The 16,870-nt window shown below is 38.4% G+C and overlaps 1 protein-coding gene across 1 annotated transcript; it reads left to right on the forward strand.

The window, feature by feature from the left end:
- The first annotated feature begins 3,848 nt into the window (after positions 1-3,848).
- LOC140065663 (potassium voltage-gated channel subfamily V member 2-like) lies at positions 3,849-8,012 on the forward strand. Its single transcript, XM_072113248.1, has 2 exons — positions 3,849-5,215; positions 5,602-8,012. Exons 1-2 carry the CDS (start codon positions 3,980-3,982, stop codon positions 5,863-5,865), a joined length of 1,500 nt encoding a protein of 499 aa, XP_071969349.1. The 5' UTR covers positions 3,849-3,979; the 3' UTR covers positions 5,866-8,012.
- The last annotated feature ends 8,858 nt before the right edge of the window (positions 8,013-16,870 follow it).

The following is a 16,870-nucleotide window of genomic DNA, read 5'->3' on the forward strand; positions in this document are numbered from 1 at the left end:
TTAGCAACTTAAACGCCTTATCTTTCTCACTTATTGCTTTCCTTACAAGACTAGTTAGCCACATTGGCTTTTTCTTGTTCCTCTTATACTTTTTCCCATATGGTATGTGTTTCTCCACTAACCCTCTTAGTAAAGCATAATACAAAAACAATGATATTATGATCACTTTTACCCAAGTTCCCCCCAACCTATAATTTTGATACCCTATCAGGTCTGTTGGTTAGGATAAGGCCAGCACTGCCCCCCTCTTGTTGGCTCCAGGACTAGTTGCGACAAGTAATTGTCTTTTGTTGTCGACAAAAACCTTCTATCTTTGAAGGACCTGCAGGTTTCTGCCCCCCAGTAATTGAAGTCACCCATGATAAGTACTTCACCATGCTTTGAAGCCGCATCCATTTGACTTATCAGCATTTCCTCTGCTGCATCCATTATTTTTGGGGCCTTCTAACAAACCCCTAGTAATATTTTATTCTTTTTCCCTCCTCTTATCTCTACCCATAGGGACTCCACATTTTCATTTTCGTCACCGATGTCATCTCTCAGGACAGGCTTGAGGCAATAATTCCGATATAAACAAACCCTCCCCCTTTTTTATTTATACAATCATTTCTAAAAAGACTACAACCATCTGTAGTAACAACTCAGTCATAGCTACTCTCCAGCCATGTCTCGCTGATACCCACTATATCATATTTGCCTTCCAACATTAAGAGTTCCAGTTCCTCCATTTTGTTTGTGAGGCTTCTGGCATTTGTGTACATACAAAAAAGTTGAAAGAGTCCAGCTCACCTCACGCCAAACAGGAGAATCCAATGAAGCACGGACTGCCCCACTGCAAGGGCTGCAACAGGTTAACAGACGTAGGAAAAAAGGATTCCGTGTCCAGCTTCATCCAAGATAATCCACACTTTTATTAGGGCATAATTGTTAAAATTCCAGAGTGTTACATGGCCAACATGTTTCAAGCGGGCAGACCGCTCTTAATCATGGCTTAAACAAACTGAATGATACAAACAAACTAAAAAGCATATGCTTAGACAGACACACCCCCAAACTGATGATGCCGTATGTGTCACTTCCTGGAATCCTCGAACATCGTCATTGGAGGAAGAAACAGACCGGAGTGTCAAGTTCGTAAACAAATGCATGTTAACATTAAAAAGAGAAAAGTGAATATGAAAAGACAACAATGTGGGATAACATGCAAATTCAAAAAGACATGCTGGAAGTAAGTTGACAATAGATAATATACATTTTAAGAGAGACACATGTCAGAATTGTTAGTTTCAAAAATTAGAAGTACATCGCAACATGCTAGAGATAAGTTAACAATAAGTTAACAATAAGTTAACAATAAGTTAACAATACATGAAATACATTTTAAAGAAGACACATGTCAGTATTGTTAGTTTCAAGAGTTAGGGATACATCGCAGGGCAAAAAAAAAAGCATGAAAACCAATGAGTTTACAGTTTGCTGATAAATGCAGCGACAGAAGCAATCAAGTTGGCCCTAACATCTTGAAAGAAAAGAAGAAGGAGGGGGGGAAGTCTGGAAAAAAAAGGGAAAGAAATGCATAAGAACAATCAGTCGTTATTTTAAAATAAATGCTTCATGGACTGTCAGAAGAACAAAAGGGCATGGGGAGAAGAGGAAGATGCTAACGAATTTGGTAAGAGAGTATATGTTTTACACACACTTAAGCTGTATAGTGATAGAGGAGATCATTTTTCATATTGAGACCTAGTGGATGGCGAGAGTCCAACGTGAATATCCAATAGGCTTCGCGATCGTACAGTAGAGCATTGTGGTCACCCCCTCTCAGTGGTTTAGAAATTTTCTCTATTGCATATATCCGGAGACAATCAGTTCTAGCATTATGTACACGTAAAAAATGTTTAGAGGCTCCTGAAAGGTTTCTGTTGGATGGGTTCTTAATATCATTGAGGTGTTCAAGGAACCTGATTTTTAATTTACGTGAAGTTTGACCAACGTATATTAAATTGCACTCCAGACAATGAATAATGTAAATAACATCATTCGAGTTGCAATTAATATGGCCTTTTATGGAAAAATCCCTGGTACCTTCACTATTTTTAAATGTAGTTGTTTTAAGTACATATCCACTTTATGTACATACACTTTATATGGTTTTCCCTATCCCTATTCCTTTTGTTTTATTCCCCAATCTTATTCCAGCCCCCCCTTCCTCCCCCATCGACTATGACTTTTCCCAGCTCTCTATCTACACTGTCTTTTTGCACTGCACAAGTGTAGTTGCCCTCCCCCCAGGTCTCTAGTTTAAACACTCCTTCAACCTTCTAGCCATTTTTCCCCCCAAACAGCTGCACCCTCCCCATTGAGGTGCAGCCCATCCCTACTGTAGAGCCTGTAGCCGACAGAAAAGTCAGCTCAGTTCTCCATGAACCCAAAGCCCTCCTTCCTACACCAACTTTTGAGCCACTTATTTAACTTCCTGATCTCCCGCAGCCTTTCTGGTCTGGCACGTGGTACCGGTAGTATTTTGGAGAAAACTACCTTTGAGGTCCTTGCCCTGAGCTTAGGGCCTAAATCCCTGAAATAATTTTTAAGGACCTTCCACCTACCTCTTACTTTGTCATTAGTGCCATTGCGGACCATGACCGCTGGTTCCTCACCAGCCTCTCCCAGTAGTCTGTCAACCCGATCCAAACCCGAGCACCCAGCAAACGACACACTGTTGTACTAGGTCTTATTTTTGGGGGATGTCTTATTTTAGGCGAAATAGGGTATTATCCAACAACACAACGGATGCACAGATGGGGTTTATGTAGACTAATCTAGCTGTGGACTGTGCTTTCACCAGGAGTTCAGGGCATTCAGTTAAAAGGGATCTGGTAGGCTATTTATACATTTCTACCTTGGATTGGTGATGGCATCAACCACTGGTTTGGTGGGATAACCTGGACCCTTTTGAATATGAGTGAAGGAGTGAGATCGTTCTATGTCTACCTTAATATCTATCGTATGTTGTAACCCTTTTTTTCCCTATGCTTCAGTTTTTTGTTATTGCGAGAAATTCACTTACAATTCACCTACTGTGGTGGTGATATGCAACCTATTTGTGATTTTAAGATGTTTATGTACCGTTGGGTACTGCTTTTTATCAGCATCCGAATTAAAAGTTATGTTTTACCTCTTCCTTTTTTTACCATTGATGATTTGCTTAAAAATGAAAAGGGGTTGCATTAAATTTTGCATGTATCTGCCGTCTCCAAAATAGGGAATACGAGCATGATTGCAGGGGCTCTGAATGCAGAGACCCCAGGATCTGCATAATGAGGGACCTCAAGCTCCATACAAGTAGGACTTCTGAGTTTCAGGTGACCTGTAAGCTGCTTCTGCGGTCCCATAGAAGACAATGGTGTGTATCCTGGAAAACGGATCAATGTATATATTTCAACAAACCCCTTTAAGTTGTTGCAAATTTATTCTTCATAATTTGTAGTCAAATTTCTTATTGGTGACATCTGATTTATCAGATGCTTCGCTGCCAAGTTTGCTTTAATAATAGAGACACAGATTGAGGTGACAGCTACAATTAATAAACAAAAGAAAAATGAAGTTATAGTGGACTACAGTAACTATGGTTACTATAGAAATACAAAATATCACGTGGATCCAGTCCTTTTAGTAAGTGGTTTTTAAGGTCCTGATAATGGTTTTTCAAGAAGTCACGCTAACAGTACAGCTCACAATGTACTCATCTGGCACTAGGCAATCCTATTACTGTGTTTAAAGAAAAGCTGTTTTTAGCCACAGCAATAGCCTTTACTAAATCATCCCTTTTATCCTCTTTTATCCCAGAAACGGATTACATTATATCAAACACTTGTTTTCGAACTAAAGAGCACACATGCAAAGGACCATTACACAGCTATAATTTTACTGTCTTGTCTTCAAGCGATAACTAATAACGGATTATTTAAAATTTGTGATCATGAAAGACATATGTACTAGAGGAAAAACTTTTTCAGCAAATGTCAAGTTTGGAGAACACACTCATAGTCTTACGGATATCTACAAAGGAAGTTTGTATGCCACTTTCAATGAAGGGAAATCTAAACACAAAGACCAAAATGCTTTTCAGCCATCAAAGAAGAATAACTATCCTTTTATCCTCAACCTCAATGTTGGAGGAAAAGTATTCCAGATTGACTGTCTTGCTGCAGCAAAATACCCTGTAACTAGAATTGGAAGAATGGCAACATGTGCTGATCCTGTAAAAAGACTAGATTTTTGTGATGACTATTCAGTGCAGAGCAACGAATATTTCTTTGACCGGGACCCTATGGTTTTCTGCTACATATTCCATTTCTATCGCAGTGGAATTTTATGGATAATGGACGAACTTTGTCCACTTAACTTTGTTGAGGAAATAGAATACTGGGGCATTCATATAAATTATACACATAACTGTTGTCGTACTCTGTTTCAAGAACATCAAGATGAACTGAAAGAAAATATTAAGATACAGAAAGACCTCCAAGCTGAGCTGGAACGCCATGATCATGAAAAGCACTTTGAAGGCAAATGGCTTGGTAATTTGCGGAAAAAAATATGGAATTTAGTGGAAAATCCATATTCTTCTATTCCTGCTAAAATTATAGCCATATTATCCAGTTTTTTTGTCTTGATTTCTGTTGTAACCATGTGTCTCAGTACAGTGGAAGAACTTAAACATTTTAACCTTTATGGTGTATCTTATATGGAACATGTGGAAATTGCCTGTGTAGTTTTCTTCACCACTGAATATGTCATGAGACTATTATCAACATCAGATATCAAAAGATTCCTTAAAACTGTGCTAAACATTGTAGACCTAATTGCTATATTACCATTTTATGTTCAGATTATATTTGAGAGGTTCTCAGAAGAAGCATATGTTCACCTGCACCCTGATGATATAGAGAAAATGGAAAGGGTGGGACAACTTGGAAAAGTCCTAAAAATAATTCGACTCATGAGGATATTTCGGATATTAAAACTGGCCCGTCATTCCATTGGGCTAAGAGCTTTTGGTTTCACTATCCGTCAGTGCTACCAACAGGTTTGCTGTTTGTTCCTGTTCATTGCTATGGGGGTGTTTACATTCTCGGCTCTAATGCATTCTGTTGAACATGATATCCCTGGGACTAATTTCACCAGTATCCCAGATGCCTGGTGGTGGGCAGCGGTAAGTTATTTAAGTTGATGATATTTTGTATGGAACATAATTTAATTGTGATGTAGATTAGAATTTTCTCTTTGTCAAAAAGCAAATTCCGATGAATAAAAATGGCAAGAATGGAGCTAAACTAAAGGCAAAAAAAGACTGTTTTTTAACCTTGATGTATATGGACAGGCTGTTACAATGTGATTAAAAGGGGCCATAATATGAAACTTGATAAGATGTGGCATGTTAGCATAAGGAACTTTCATTTACTTTTAGTTTTTATATACTATATACTTTTTTTAGTTAATGATTAAATACTATCCAATTAAAATAGTATTAAATACAAATCATTTATGTGTCTGCTAACATTGTTACTAACATTTTTATATGTTTTTCCTTTTTTGTAGGTCAGCATTTCCACTGTAGGATATGGTGATACAATCCCTGATACAATTTTGGGACGGCTTGTAGCCTTTCTGTGTATATCTTTTGGGATTATCCTTAATGGAATGCCAATATCTATACTTTACAACCGATTTTCTGACTTTTATGCAAAACTTAAAGCACATGAAAGCACCAGTGTTATGAAAATTAGCACCAAAATCAGATTTAAGGAAAGGATTATTGAGAAGATAAAAACCTGCTACGATACAAGACAAAGCAGAAATTAGAGGACATGAATAATGGACAGTTTATTAAGCTGCAGCAAACTATTACTGGTAGTTTGCCTTTGTGTCAACAATTCACACAAACCTTTCTTTTGCTTCTACATACAATGAGACAGTCTTATCACCTTTGTCTGAATTATTTGCCTTTTCCATTTAAATATAACAACATATAAATTATTAGTAGTTATTGGCCCAACTTTGGGAACTCGCCTATTGGAAATAAAGGGATCCTCATATGTGGTTGCCATATGACTAATCACTCTACATAAAATTCCATGTAGAGGTAAGCAAATTTCCTAAGACAGGAATAAAGTTGGTACAGATAGTATTCAGACCCCTTTACATTTTGGTAAGCTCAAAAATGTAGCCCATCTTCACAGAACAAAAAACAGAAGTGTACATAATTTTGTTAGACAAAAAAACCTGAAATATCACATTTCATAAGTATTCAAACCCTTTGCTCGGTATTGAGTAGAATCACTTTTTGTGCTAGTACAGCCATTAGTCTTTGTGGGAATGAAGCCACAAGTTTTTTACATCTGCATTTGGAGATCCTCTATTATTCTTCCTTGCAAATCCTCTCCAGTTACATTAGGTTGGATGGTGGACAGCCATTTTCAAGTCTCTCCAGAGATGCTCAATTGGGTTTAGGTCAGTTGTACAGCCTTTTAATCACTGTTTTTGCCATTTTGAAAAATATAAAAAATTAAATTAAAGTGGCATTTTCAACCTTGAGTGCTATTTTCCATTACGGGGTTAAACCCCGGGAATAACCATTATTATATTTTGATCAGACATTTTGGGACGTGATGATACCTAACATGTTTATGATTTTTACTGTTTATTTATGTTTATATCAGTTCCAGTGAAAATGGGTTGATTTGAATTTTTAATTTTTATTTCATGTATTTTTTTATATATATTTTTTTAAATTATTATTATTTTTTTTAACTATTTTTCAGACCCCCTAGGGTACTTTAACCTAAGTTGTCTGATTGATCCTACCATATACTGCGATACTACAGTATAGCAGTATATGGGGATTTACCACATCATTTATGACAATGTTCAAATCGCACATTGTAATGAATGTGTTAAAACGAGACAGCCTTGGGTCTTTGTATAACCCAAAGCTGTCATAGTAAGCAATCACCACCCCCCAATGACTGGGATTTAAATGCCTCTGGCAGCTTTGCCGGATGCATTTACATGGTTAACACCCGCAATCAGTGCCAGCAAGAAAAAAAAGGTTTAAAACAATTAACGTTTTTTAAGTAAACGTAAATAATTCATTAAATAAAGTAAAAGTTCCTTAAACACCACCATATCCTATACACATAAAGTACAAAAAACGTCCCACATATTTGATCTTGCCGCATCCATAACAATCTATACAATAAATTGTACATAAATAAAATACATGCATAATAAAACATTACTGGACCCGCTCTGTTATCAACTTTAAAAAAAAACAGTAAAATCCCTTCACAAAAATGTTCCAAAGGTTAATAAAAAAAAAAAATGGTACCACTGTAAACAACTAAACAAATAAAAAATAAGCCTTAATCCAGCCCTGTCAACTGAAAATGTTATGTCTCCGAAAAGATGGCAATACTAAAACAATTGAGGTTTTTGTTTTGTCTTCAGTAAAATTGTAAAAATGTATTAAAAAAAAAATTATATACAGTATATACTCGAGTATAAGCCAAATTTTTCAGCCCAATTTTTTGCTGAAAATTTCCTACTTGGCCTATACTCGAGTATATAAAAACAATAAACTGAGTACTCACCATTCCAATGTATCTTCATGTGCGCGGGTGCTGGCTCCAGGTCTTCAACAGCTCAGTTGGCAGCGCTTTTTCCTTCGTCATGTGTGCTGGCACCAGCTGCAGGTACGTGACAGACTTGGCCGGCTCACAACTGTGATGTCAGGCGCTGCTGACATCACAGTTGTGCGCCGGCCGGGCCATGCGCACTGAGCTGTGGTGGATCTGAAGCTGGCATCTGAGCACATGAAGAAAGAAGAAGCGCTGCCCACGGAGCTGTCACGGACCTAGAGACGGCACCCGCGCATATGAAGATAGAAGAGGAACCACTACTAGGGGCTGGCAGCCGATATATACTAAAGGGGGGGCTGACTATATACTTCAAGGGGCTGGCAGGCTATATATTAAAGGGGTCTGGCAGGCTATATACTACAGTGGGTTGGCAGGCTATATAATAAAGGGGAGCTGGCTCTATACTACAGGGGACTGGCTATATAGCACTGGAGGCTGGCTGTATACTACAGGGGTCTCGCTGGCTATATAGCACAGGGGGCTGGTGAGCTATATATTACTGGGGCTGGCTATATACAGGGAGGCTGTGACCAATGCATTTTCCACCCTAGGCTTATACTCGTCAATAGGTTTTTCCAGTTTTTGGTGGTAAAATTAGGGGTCTCGGCTTATACTCGGGTCGAATTATACTCAAGTATATACTGTGACAAGGTCACTATTGAATTGTAGATAAAATTAAGGTTTTGTGTATTACAGCAACCAGAATGTCCATTAGGTCAAACTGGAAGCTGTTTTCCATGTGTTGGTCTCTTGGAAGACCTGGTAAAGCACTCTAATTGCTGGAGTGGAGACAGAAGTGTGATCACTGCTCCAGACCAAAGCTTCCAGATTCTAATGGGTCTAACAATGCACCAGGTGTGCAATCCATTAAAGAAGGGTGTGGAGCAGTCAGAGGGGCCTCTCTACCTGGAAACACAGAAGCTGGACTGTGTAAGAGCCACAAGTGAGGGACACAGGGTTGCTGAAAGTATTTTCTATGCTGGCAGGGAGATGCCCTCCAATGGCTAGTGATGGCCGCCAAGTGTATAGTTAGAGGCAGGGCCGCATCTGCCATTAGGCGAGATGAAAATCTCGCCTCAGGCAGCGGAATGTGGATCCCTTTAAAGAGTGGCGAAAAATGCTCCCATTAATGCCCGAATCGCCCACCAGCAAAAATAAATTGCGCCTGTCTCTTTAAGACACAGGCATGATTTATATGCAGAGCGACGCAGCACCTATCTGGATGCTGGCGTCGCTCCGTTCTATACAGCGACGGCGGCGGATGATGATGTGACGCTGCCTGTGTCACTATGCGGAGCCACGGATTCCAGAAGACCCGCGCGAAGACCGGACCCGACTGCATCGAGGTGAGTATATGTTTTATTATTTTTCATGTACTTTCATTAGTTAAATTTTAATAAGTGGGTGGGGAGGTACTGCATATATTGTATGGGGCTAGAAAATGTTTTGTACTGGGAGGGGGGGTGTACTGTATCTATTATATGGGTCTAGAAAACGTTTTAAACTGGGAGGGGGGGTACTGTATATATTATATGGGGCTAGAAAACGTTTTATACTGGCAGGGGGTTACTGTATATATTATATGGGGCTAGAACATGTTTTATACTGGGAGGGAGGGTACTGTATATATTATATGGGGCTAGAAAACTTATACTGGGGGGTACTGTATATATTATATGGGGCTAGAAAATGTTTTATACTGGGGGGGTGCTGTATATATTATATGGGGCTAGAAAACATTTTATACTGGGGCAGGGGGGGTGCTGTATATATTATATGGGGCTAGAAAACATTTTATACTGGAGGGGTGCGGTATTTATTATACAGGGCCAGAATCGTTTATACTGGGGTGGGGTGTGCTGTATATATTATATGGGGCCATAATCATTTTATACTGGGGGGAGGGTACTGTATATATTATATGGGGCTAGAAAACTTATACTGGGGGGTACTGTATATATTATATGGGGCTAGAAAATGTTTTATACTGGGGGGGGTGCTGTATATATTATATGGGGCTAGAAAACATTTTATACTGGGGGGGGGGGGTTCTGTATATATTATATGGGACCATAACTGTTTTATACTGGTGTGGGGCGGGGGGTTCTGTATATATTATATGGGGCCAGAATAATTTTATACTGGGGGGCTGTATATATAATATGAGGCCAGATTATTTTTTTTCCAGAGGGGTGGCATATATATTTATATGGGGCCATATTTCAGCTGAAGGGTATACAGTATATTACTAAGCTGGGGCTGTGTATGGGATACAGTATATCACTAAGCTGGGGATGTGTATGGGATATGTGTATATAATCATTAGTGGGTGCTATATATTTACCTTGGTCAGGGGAGCACTGTATATAAAATCATATGTAACATAATAACAGGTTGGGATATATAAGTTATAGGATACAACAGATTACTTTGCATCATGTAAACCAAATGTTGGGGGGTCTGTGTTAATAAATTGGGGGGTTTGTATATTGATTGGTGTGCTGTACATGCTACATTTCCAGTAGAATATATATATTTATATAACTGTGGTATTTTTAGGGATGCCGGGTGTAGATGTGCTGCACGGAGCTGAAGATATCTGGCCGTGAATCCAGAAGCTGCCTGTGGGGATGTTAATTGTTAGAAAAGTTTTCAGCATTTACTTAACAGCGAGACGGCAATGGGGGGGGGAGCATTTTAATATTTGCCTCCAGCAGAATCGGCCCTGCAGACAGGCAAGGATTTTGTGTGATGTTTTGTTTTATACTGGTGTTTTTCTGGAGCTTTGTCATTTCCAACTACGCACTTAAGCTGAACCCCTCCAATGCTGTAAATGATTTATCACTGTAAGAAGTGATCCATAAAATCCATGTATCATAGTGATCCGTAGTATAAAGATAACATATTATTTTTAAAGTACAGTGGATGGCCCAAAAATAATAAAAAAAAATCCAAAACCATAATTGATGATTTTCTTTTCCTCCATAGATTCAAGAGTTAATAAAACTTCATAAATAAGCTCAAGACCCACTAAAATGAATATTTGTACATGGCATCTAATCTCACAGAAATAAGCCCTTAAATGTCCAAATAGCCCCCCCCCCAAAAAAAAAATAAGTTTGTCCTTTAAAAAGTGACAATGCAAATCTACACTAAATTGTGCATTATCCCTTCAATGCCATTAAGTGTGCCCAAAAGGCAGGTTACCATCACATATGGGTCATTGACTTTGTGGAACCGTTTGGTATAAGTTTATGTAACTTATTTGAAAACTACATTCATTTAGCTAAAAAAAATAAAAATTTAAAAATTTGGTTTTAACCCCTGTAAAACAATTAAAGGGTTTAAAAAACATAATAAGAGTTGTTTATGGGGTTTTACTATTATTTAGGCCTCTCAAAGTGACTTGAAAGCCGGGCAGGTCCCTCAAAAGTATGATTTTACTTTTTTTAATGAAAATCTGAAATGTTGCACCTAAAGTTGTAAACCTCATAAAATCATACAACGACTTTGTAATAGAACAAAGCTTGAAAATATATGAGAAATCGTCTCTTCTTTTATTAACCCCTAGGCGCACCAGGACGTTATAGTACGTCCCCGGGGCTAGATGCTTAGCGCACGGGGACGTTCTGTAACGTCCTGCTTCTGGCACCGGCTCACGAACGGAGCCGGTACCAGAAGCAGCGGCTGTCAGCTGTCTAGTACAGCTGACAGCCTGCGCTAACACCCGCGATCGGAGCCGGCTCCGATCGCGGGTGTTAACCCCTTACACGCCGCGGTCAAACATGACCGCGGCGTGTAAGGGTGTTTGCGCTGTGGATCGGATCCCCCGTGCCGCTTACCGGGGGATCCGATCCACTTCTGGGCAGCTCCGAGGACTGGCATGTGCCCCGGAGCTGCCCGGTTTCCATGGCAGTCAGACCCCTTCCGGGTCTGACTGTAAACTGTCTGAGCATGCGCAAGCTTGCTCAGACAGTTTACACTGCTCTACAATAAAATAGTATTGTAGAGCAGTGTATTGAACTTAAACCAGTGATCAGAGCATCACTGGTTCAAGTTCAAGTATGTATAAGTAAAAATATGCAAAAACACTTAACACTACACATTATAATAAATAAAAAAGAAATACATAAAAATATAAGCCCCTAAAATGTCACTTTCCCATAAAAACACTTAATAAAGTATAAAAAACACAAAAACACAAAAAACCCCGCATATTTGGTATTGCCGCGTCCGTAACAATCTGTATAATAAAACAGAATCGTTACTGGACCCGCACGGTACACGCCGTAGAAAAAAAAATGCAAAAACGTTCCGAAAAAAGATAATTTTTAATTAATACCCTATAAAAAAATGCTCTAAAAAGTAATTTAAAAAATGTTATGCACTCCAAAATAAGCCCACTAAAAAGAACAACTCTTCTCGCAAAAAATAAGCCCCTAACTAGATTTTTCATCCGAAAAATAAAAAAGTTATGCATATGAAAAGATGATGATGCTAAAATGAACAAGATTTTCTCCAAATTGGTTTTTATTCAGTACAATTGAATAAAATACACAAAACCCCCACATATTTGGTATCCCTGCGTCCGTAACAATCTGCATAATAAAACAGAATCGTTATTAGATCCGCAAAGTTAACCCCGTAAATTCAAAACAAAAAAAAGCTCCAGAAAAAAGATCATTTTCAATTAATACCCTATAAAAATGCTCTAAAAAGGAATTTAAAAAATGTTATGCACTCTAAAATAAGACCACTAAAAAGAACAATCCTTCTCGCAAAAAATAAGCCCTTAAACAGATTTGTGAGGCGAAAAATAAAAAAGTTATGCATATGAAAGACGGCGATGCTAAAAGTAACAACATTTTTGCCAAATTACTTTTTATGCACTAAAAATGGGAAAAAAATTAAAAATCTATATAAATGAGGTCTTTTTGTAATCGTGGCGACCCATAGAATAAAAATAATATACTATTTTTATGGTATGGTAAACAGCCAAAAAAAAAACCCCATAAAAATCTTCCTGAAAAGTGATGATTTTCATTTCCTCCACCAACAAAGAGTTAATAAAATCTCACCAATTAGCCTATAGATTCCCCCAAATTACGTACCAGAAAAGTGTATCTCATGTGGCAAAAGAAATAAGCCCCTATAGGTCCACATTAAAAAAAGAAAAAAATTATAGCCTGTACAATGTGACATAGCAAATCTGATCTGGATGGCGCCTCCTTCCCTTCTATGCCCGGCCGTGCGCCCATACAGCAGGTTACCGTCACATATAGAGTATCCGTGTACTCGGGAGAAATTGGGTAACAAACTTTGTGGAGCCTTTATTCATTTAATCCATTGTAAATGTTTAATTTTCCACCCAAAATGAGTGTATTGTGAAAAAATATTACAATTTGCAGACTGCACCTCCATTTTGTTTTAACCCCTATAAAACACGTAAAGCGTTAACAAACTTCTTAAAAGTGGTTTTTCATACGTTGAGGTGTGTAGTTTCCACAATGGGGTATTTTACGAGTCCCACTATTATTTAGGCCTCTCAGTGTCAATTAGAAGTTGAGGAGGTCCATCTAAATACCGGTTTTGGTGATTTTACAGAAAATTTGAAAAATGATACCTAAATTCTGAGCCTCATAACATTCTAGTAAAATATGTGGAATCTTAAAAAACCATGCCAACATAAAGCAGACATTTGGGAAATGTAAGTTATGAATTTATTTGGGAGCTATGACTATCTGCATCAAAAGTAGAGAATTTAGAACGTTGAAAATAAAGAATTTTTCCAAATTTTTGCCAAATTTTGTTTTTTTTCATAACTAAACACAAAAGATATCATCCAAATTTTTAAACTAATTTGAAGTACAATGTGTCACGAGAAAACAATCTCAAAATCCCCTGGATATCTCATAGCGTTCCAAAACTATAACCACTTATAGTGACACAGGTCAGATTTGAAGAATGGGGCCGCGTCCTTAAGGCCAAAATAGGCTGTGTCCCCTAGGGGTTAATGTCTGTATCGATAATGTATATACAAACAGTGCATGCGTGAATGTTTTCTTCAATCAGACCAAATAAAGCTTTTGGAAGAAAAAAAATCCTACAACGAAAGAAAGACGCATGAAAAAACATGTCAACATAAAGCAGACATTTGGTAAATGTTAGTTATCAAGTTATTGTTAGTGCTATGACTATGTGTCAAAAAAGTAGAAAATTTTGAATTTCTAAAATCGAGAATTTTTATGTTTTCGCCAAGTATCCATTTTTTCATAAACAAATGCAAAACACGTCACAAGGGGTTAAATGATGTACCTGTATTACTAGCTGAATGTATTTGTTAGGTTCATACTTGTGGCTAATTTGTTATTGTTGTTCTCTAAAATTTGGCCTGAAATCAAACGATCAAATACTAAAAAAAATCACATGGAAAGATAAACTACATTGACCTTAATTAAGCTACATCATGGCAAATATTGGCCTTTTGACACAAATATTAAAATGTGACTATTCCGATCAAATCAGCTGCACCTATTACTGTTTTCTCTCTTAAACATTTTGCTGCTGAATGTGTGCATTTTTTTTTAAGTTCATACTTTTACCTAAAGTAATAGGAAGTCTCTAACTTTAAGAGCATTTTTTTTTATTTTCCTGAAAATTGCCAAAACCCTAATATTGAGGGATCAGCTCACATTTCAACTAGGTTTTAGAATTACTACATTTTAGAAACGGCACCACTTAAAATAGTCAAAACAGCTTTTTAGAAAGTTTATTAACTCTTTCAGTGTTTCACAAGGGCTACAAGTAAATGTAGGGAAATTTGAGAAACAGTATTACAATTTATTAAAACATTTATTTATCATAAAATTTACATTTTATTTTTATTGAGTCAACATGCCACAACATGCATTTTGGGAACCTCTGAGGTCACAGAACATTAGAAACCCCCACAAGGTGACATAGTTTTGCTAATTATATCCAAAAAGAAATGTTTTCAGTGTTACAGCGAGCAATTTGACACAAAAAAAGTGTCCCATAGAATTTTACTTCATGTTTTTGATTTCAACCCAAAATACTTTAGGCAATATTTTTTTTCACAAATGAACAATGCTTTGGCCTAAATTACCAGTTTTGTAAGCATACAATGCAACACAGAGTTTATTTATTGGAAATGGGTGTAGGAAGCATAGATAGCATGAGAGTGGAGGGTAGATTGGGAATGGACCGTCCAGTAAAGCCTTGTATTAGTTGCAATACTTTGAACCAGAATGGTTGGAGATGTGGGGTTTCCACAAAATTCCACAGGGTCAGATTATAGGGAGCGCCCCACGGCACGTCCCCCACTGCACCCACTACTCATAAGGAAGCCCCAAGCAGCAATATTCAGCAGCCAGATCACAGCTGTGAGTTGGCTGTCTCTAGGAGTGATGCACAGTGGCAGTGACAGAAACTCACTGGCTCTGTCAGTGACATAATTTCCGCCCAGTCCACCCATAATCAATCGCATTCTGTATGCCGCATGCTTTTCATGAGCTATGTTGCAGGCAGAGTGAAACCTGCCCCCACCCCCTTAGAGCCTAACACTGGTTGGGTGAACTCAGCTCGTGATAGAAGAAGAGAGAACTCTGATGGAAGCAGTGGCACGTGGGATTGGGGTGGCAACTAGGACTAGTAGTCAGTACTACAGCCACTGTGCCAGTTAGTCCAGCAGCTAGGCTAACATTACTTCCACTGTGCCAGCTAGGACGAGTAACATCTAGGGTAACATATAAGTAGAAGAAAGTTTAAAATTGTCTCAGAGAGTCTTTTGGCTTTTTTCAATGAGGGTAATACTTGCTGTAACATGATTATTATATCTTGATACAATATAATTGAGTGATGGACACCATTCCCGTACTCCTCTGCGCATTGTTGACAAAAAGGATTTCTCAATCCGCAGGTGTAAGAAGCCTGAGTACCGTGTAGCCTAGCCCTACTTACTACATTTTCTTCAACTGTACTACTCTCCTGTTCCACTCAAGCAGAATGGTTATTGTTATATGTATAAGTTGGGATGGGGGTTTTTAAGGTTGTTGCTATTGTGCAAAACTCTGCACAAATGGCAAATAATTACATAACGATGCATGTTGTTATCTCTAATGTACATAAACTAATTGCTCCTTGAATGTGTTCTATTTTATTAATGTGTCAATAAAGTGATTATAAAAAAAATAAATAAAACTGCGGGTGAACCCTCCAGGCTGCCTTGTGAGGATGAGTCTGAAATTGGTTATTCACCCTTCTGTTCCCTGGAGGTACTGTAAGATAATGCTCCTCATTCCTCTGCTGCTTTGTCCAAAACCAGGCGAATGCTGCAAAAATAGTTTGACCGATTTTCTCATTACGGATCAGGCTTTCCTATGGGGTACCCCAACTCCCCGAGCTCACCAAGCTCAAGTTCCCCTCTGGAGTTGGAGGCTCCAACAGCCATCACTGATCAAAAGTTTGCTGAGGTCCTCGTAGCAATTAACTCATGTCAGTCCATGAAGGTCACAAAGGCGGCCGAACTGCTTCAGCTCTTCATGATTCTGCGCCAAGAAGGTCAGGGATCGTGTGGAGGAGGCAGAATGAAAACCACCATAGACCCCGCAGATGACTCTGAGAACATACTTAGGTGTAATATTTCAAATAACTTGATGCTTGGAATAAGGATTAAAAGCAGAGAAGCAACTAACAAGGCCCACTCCCAATTAGCCAAAAATACACAAAGAACAAAAAAAGTGTTAGTGCTCTACTCCATTGCACTCTACTTCATTGCACTCCATTGAAAGTCGGGAATAAGCCAAAAAAGAAGCCCAGTGATGAGGTTATCTTTCCCTGAGCCAGTATTTAGTGTGCAAGCCTCCAAACCCTGGCCACTGTATAAATAGAAACAAGAACTGATACTTATACAGAATACTCCTGAGCGTTTCAAAGGGAAAAAAAAGGGAATTTGAATAAATGGGTAGTACGACCATCTACTTCACGGAGCCTTGCTGGGTATAGCATGGCTTACTTATACCCCTTGTCCCTCAGCAGTTTACAAGTTTCAGTAAAGGGAGTATGCTGTTCCTCACAGGGTAAAAGGATACTATTTTGTTGTTAAATTGGACATCACCATAGGGTCATATGGCTCTTAGAATGGCGTCACT

The sequence above is a fragment of the Engystomops pustulosus genome, chromosome 1 (genome assembly GCF_040894005.1).
Source record: "Engystomops pustulosus chromosome 1, aEngPut4.maternal, whole genome shotgun sequence".
NCBI classification, from domain to species: domain Eukaryota; kingdom Metazoa; phylum Chordata; class Amphibia; order Anura; family Leptodactylidae; genus Engystomops; species Engystomops pustulosus.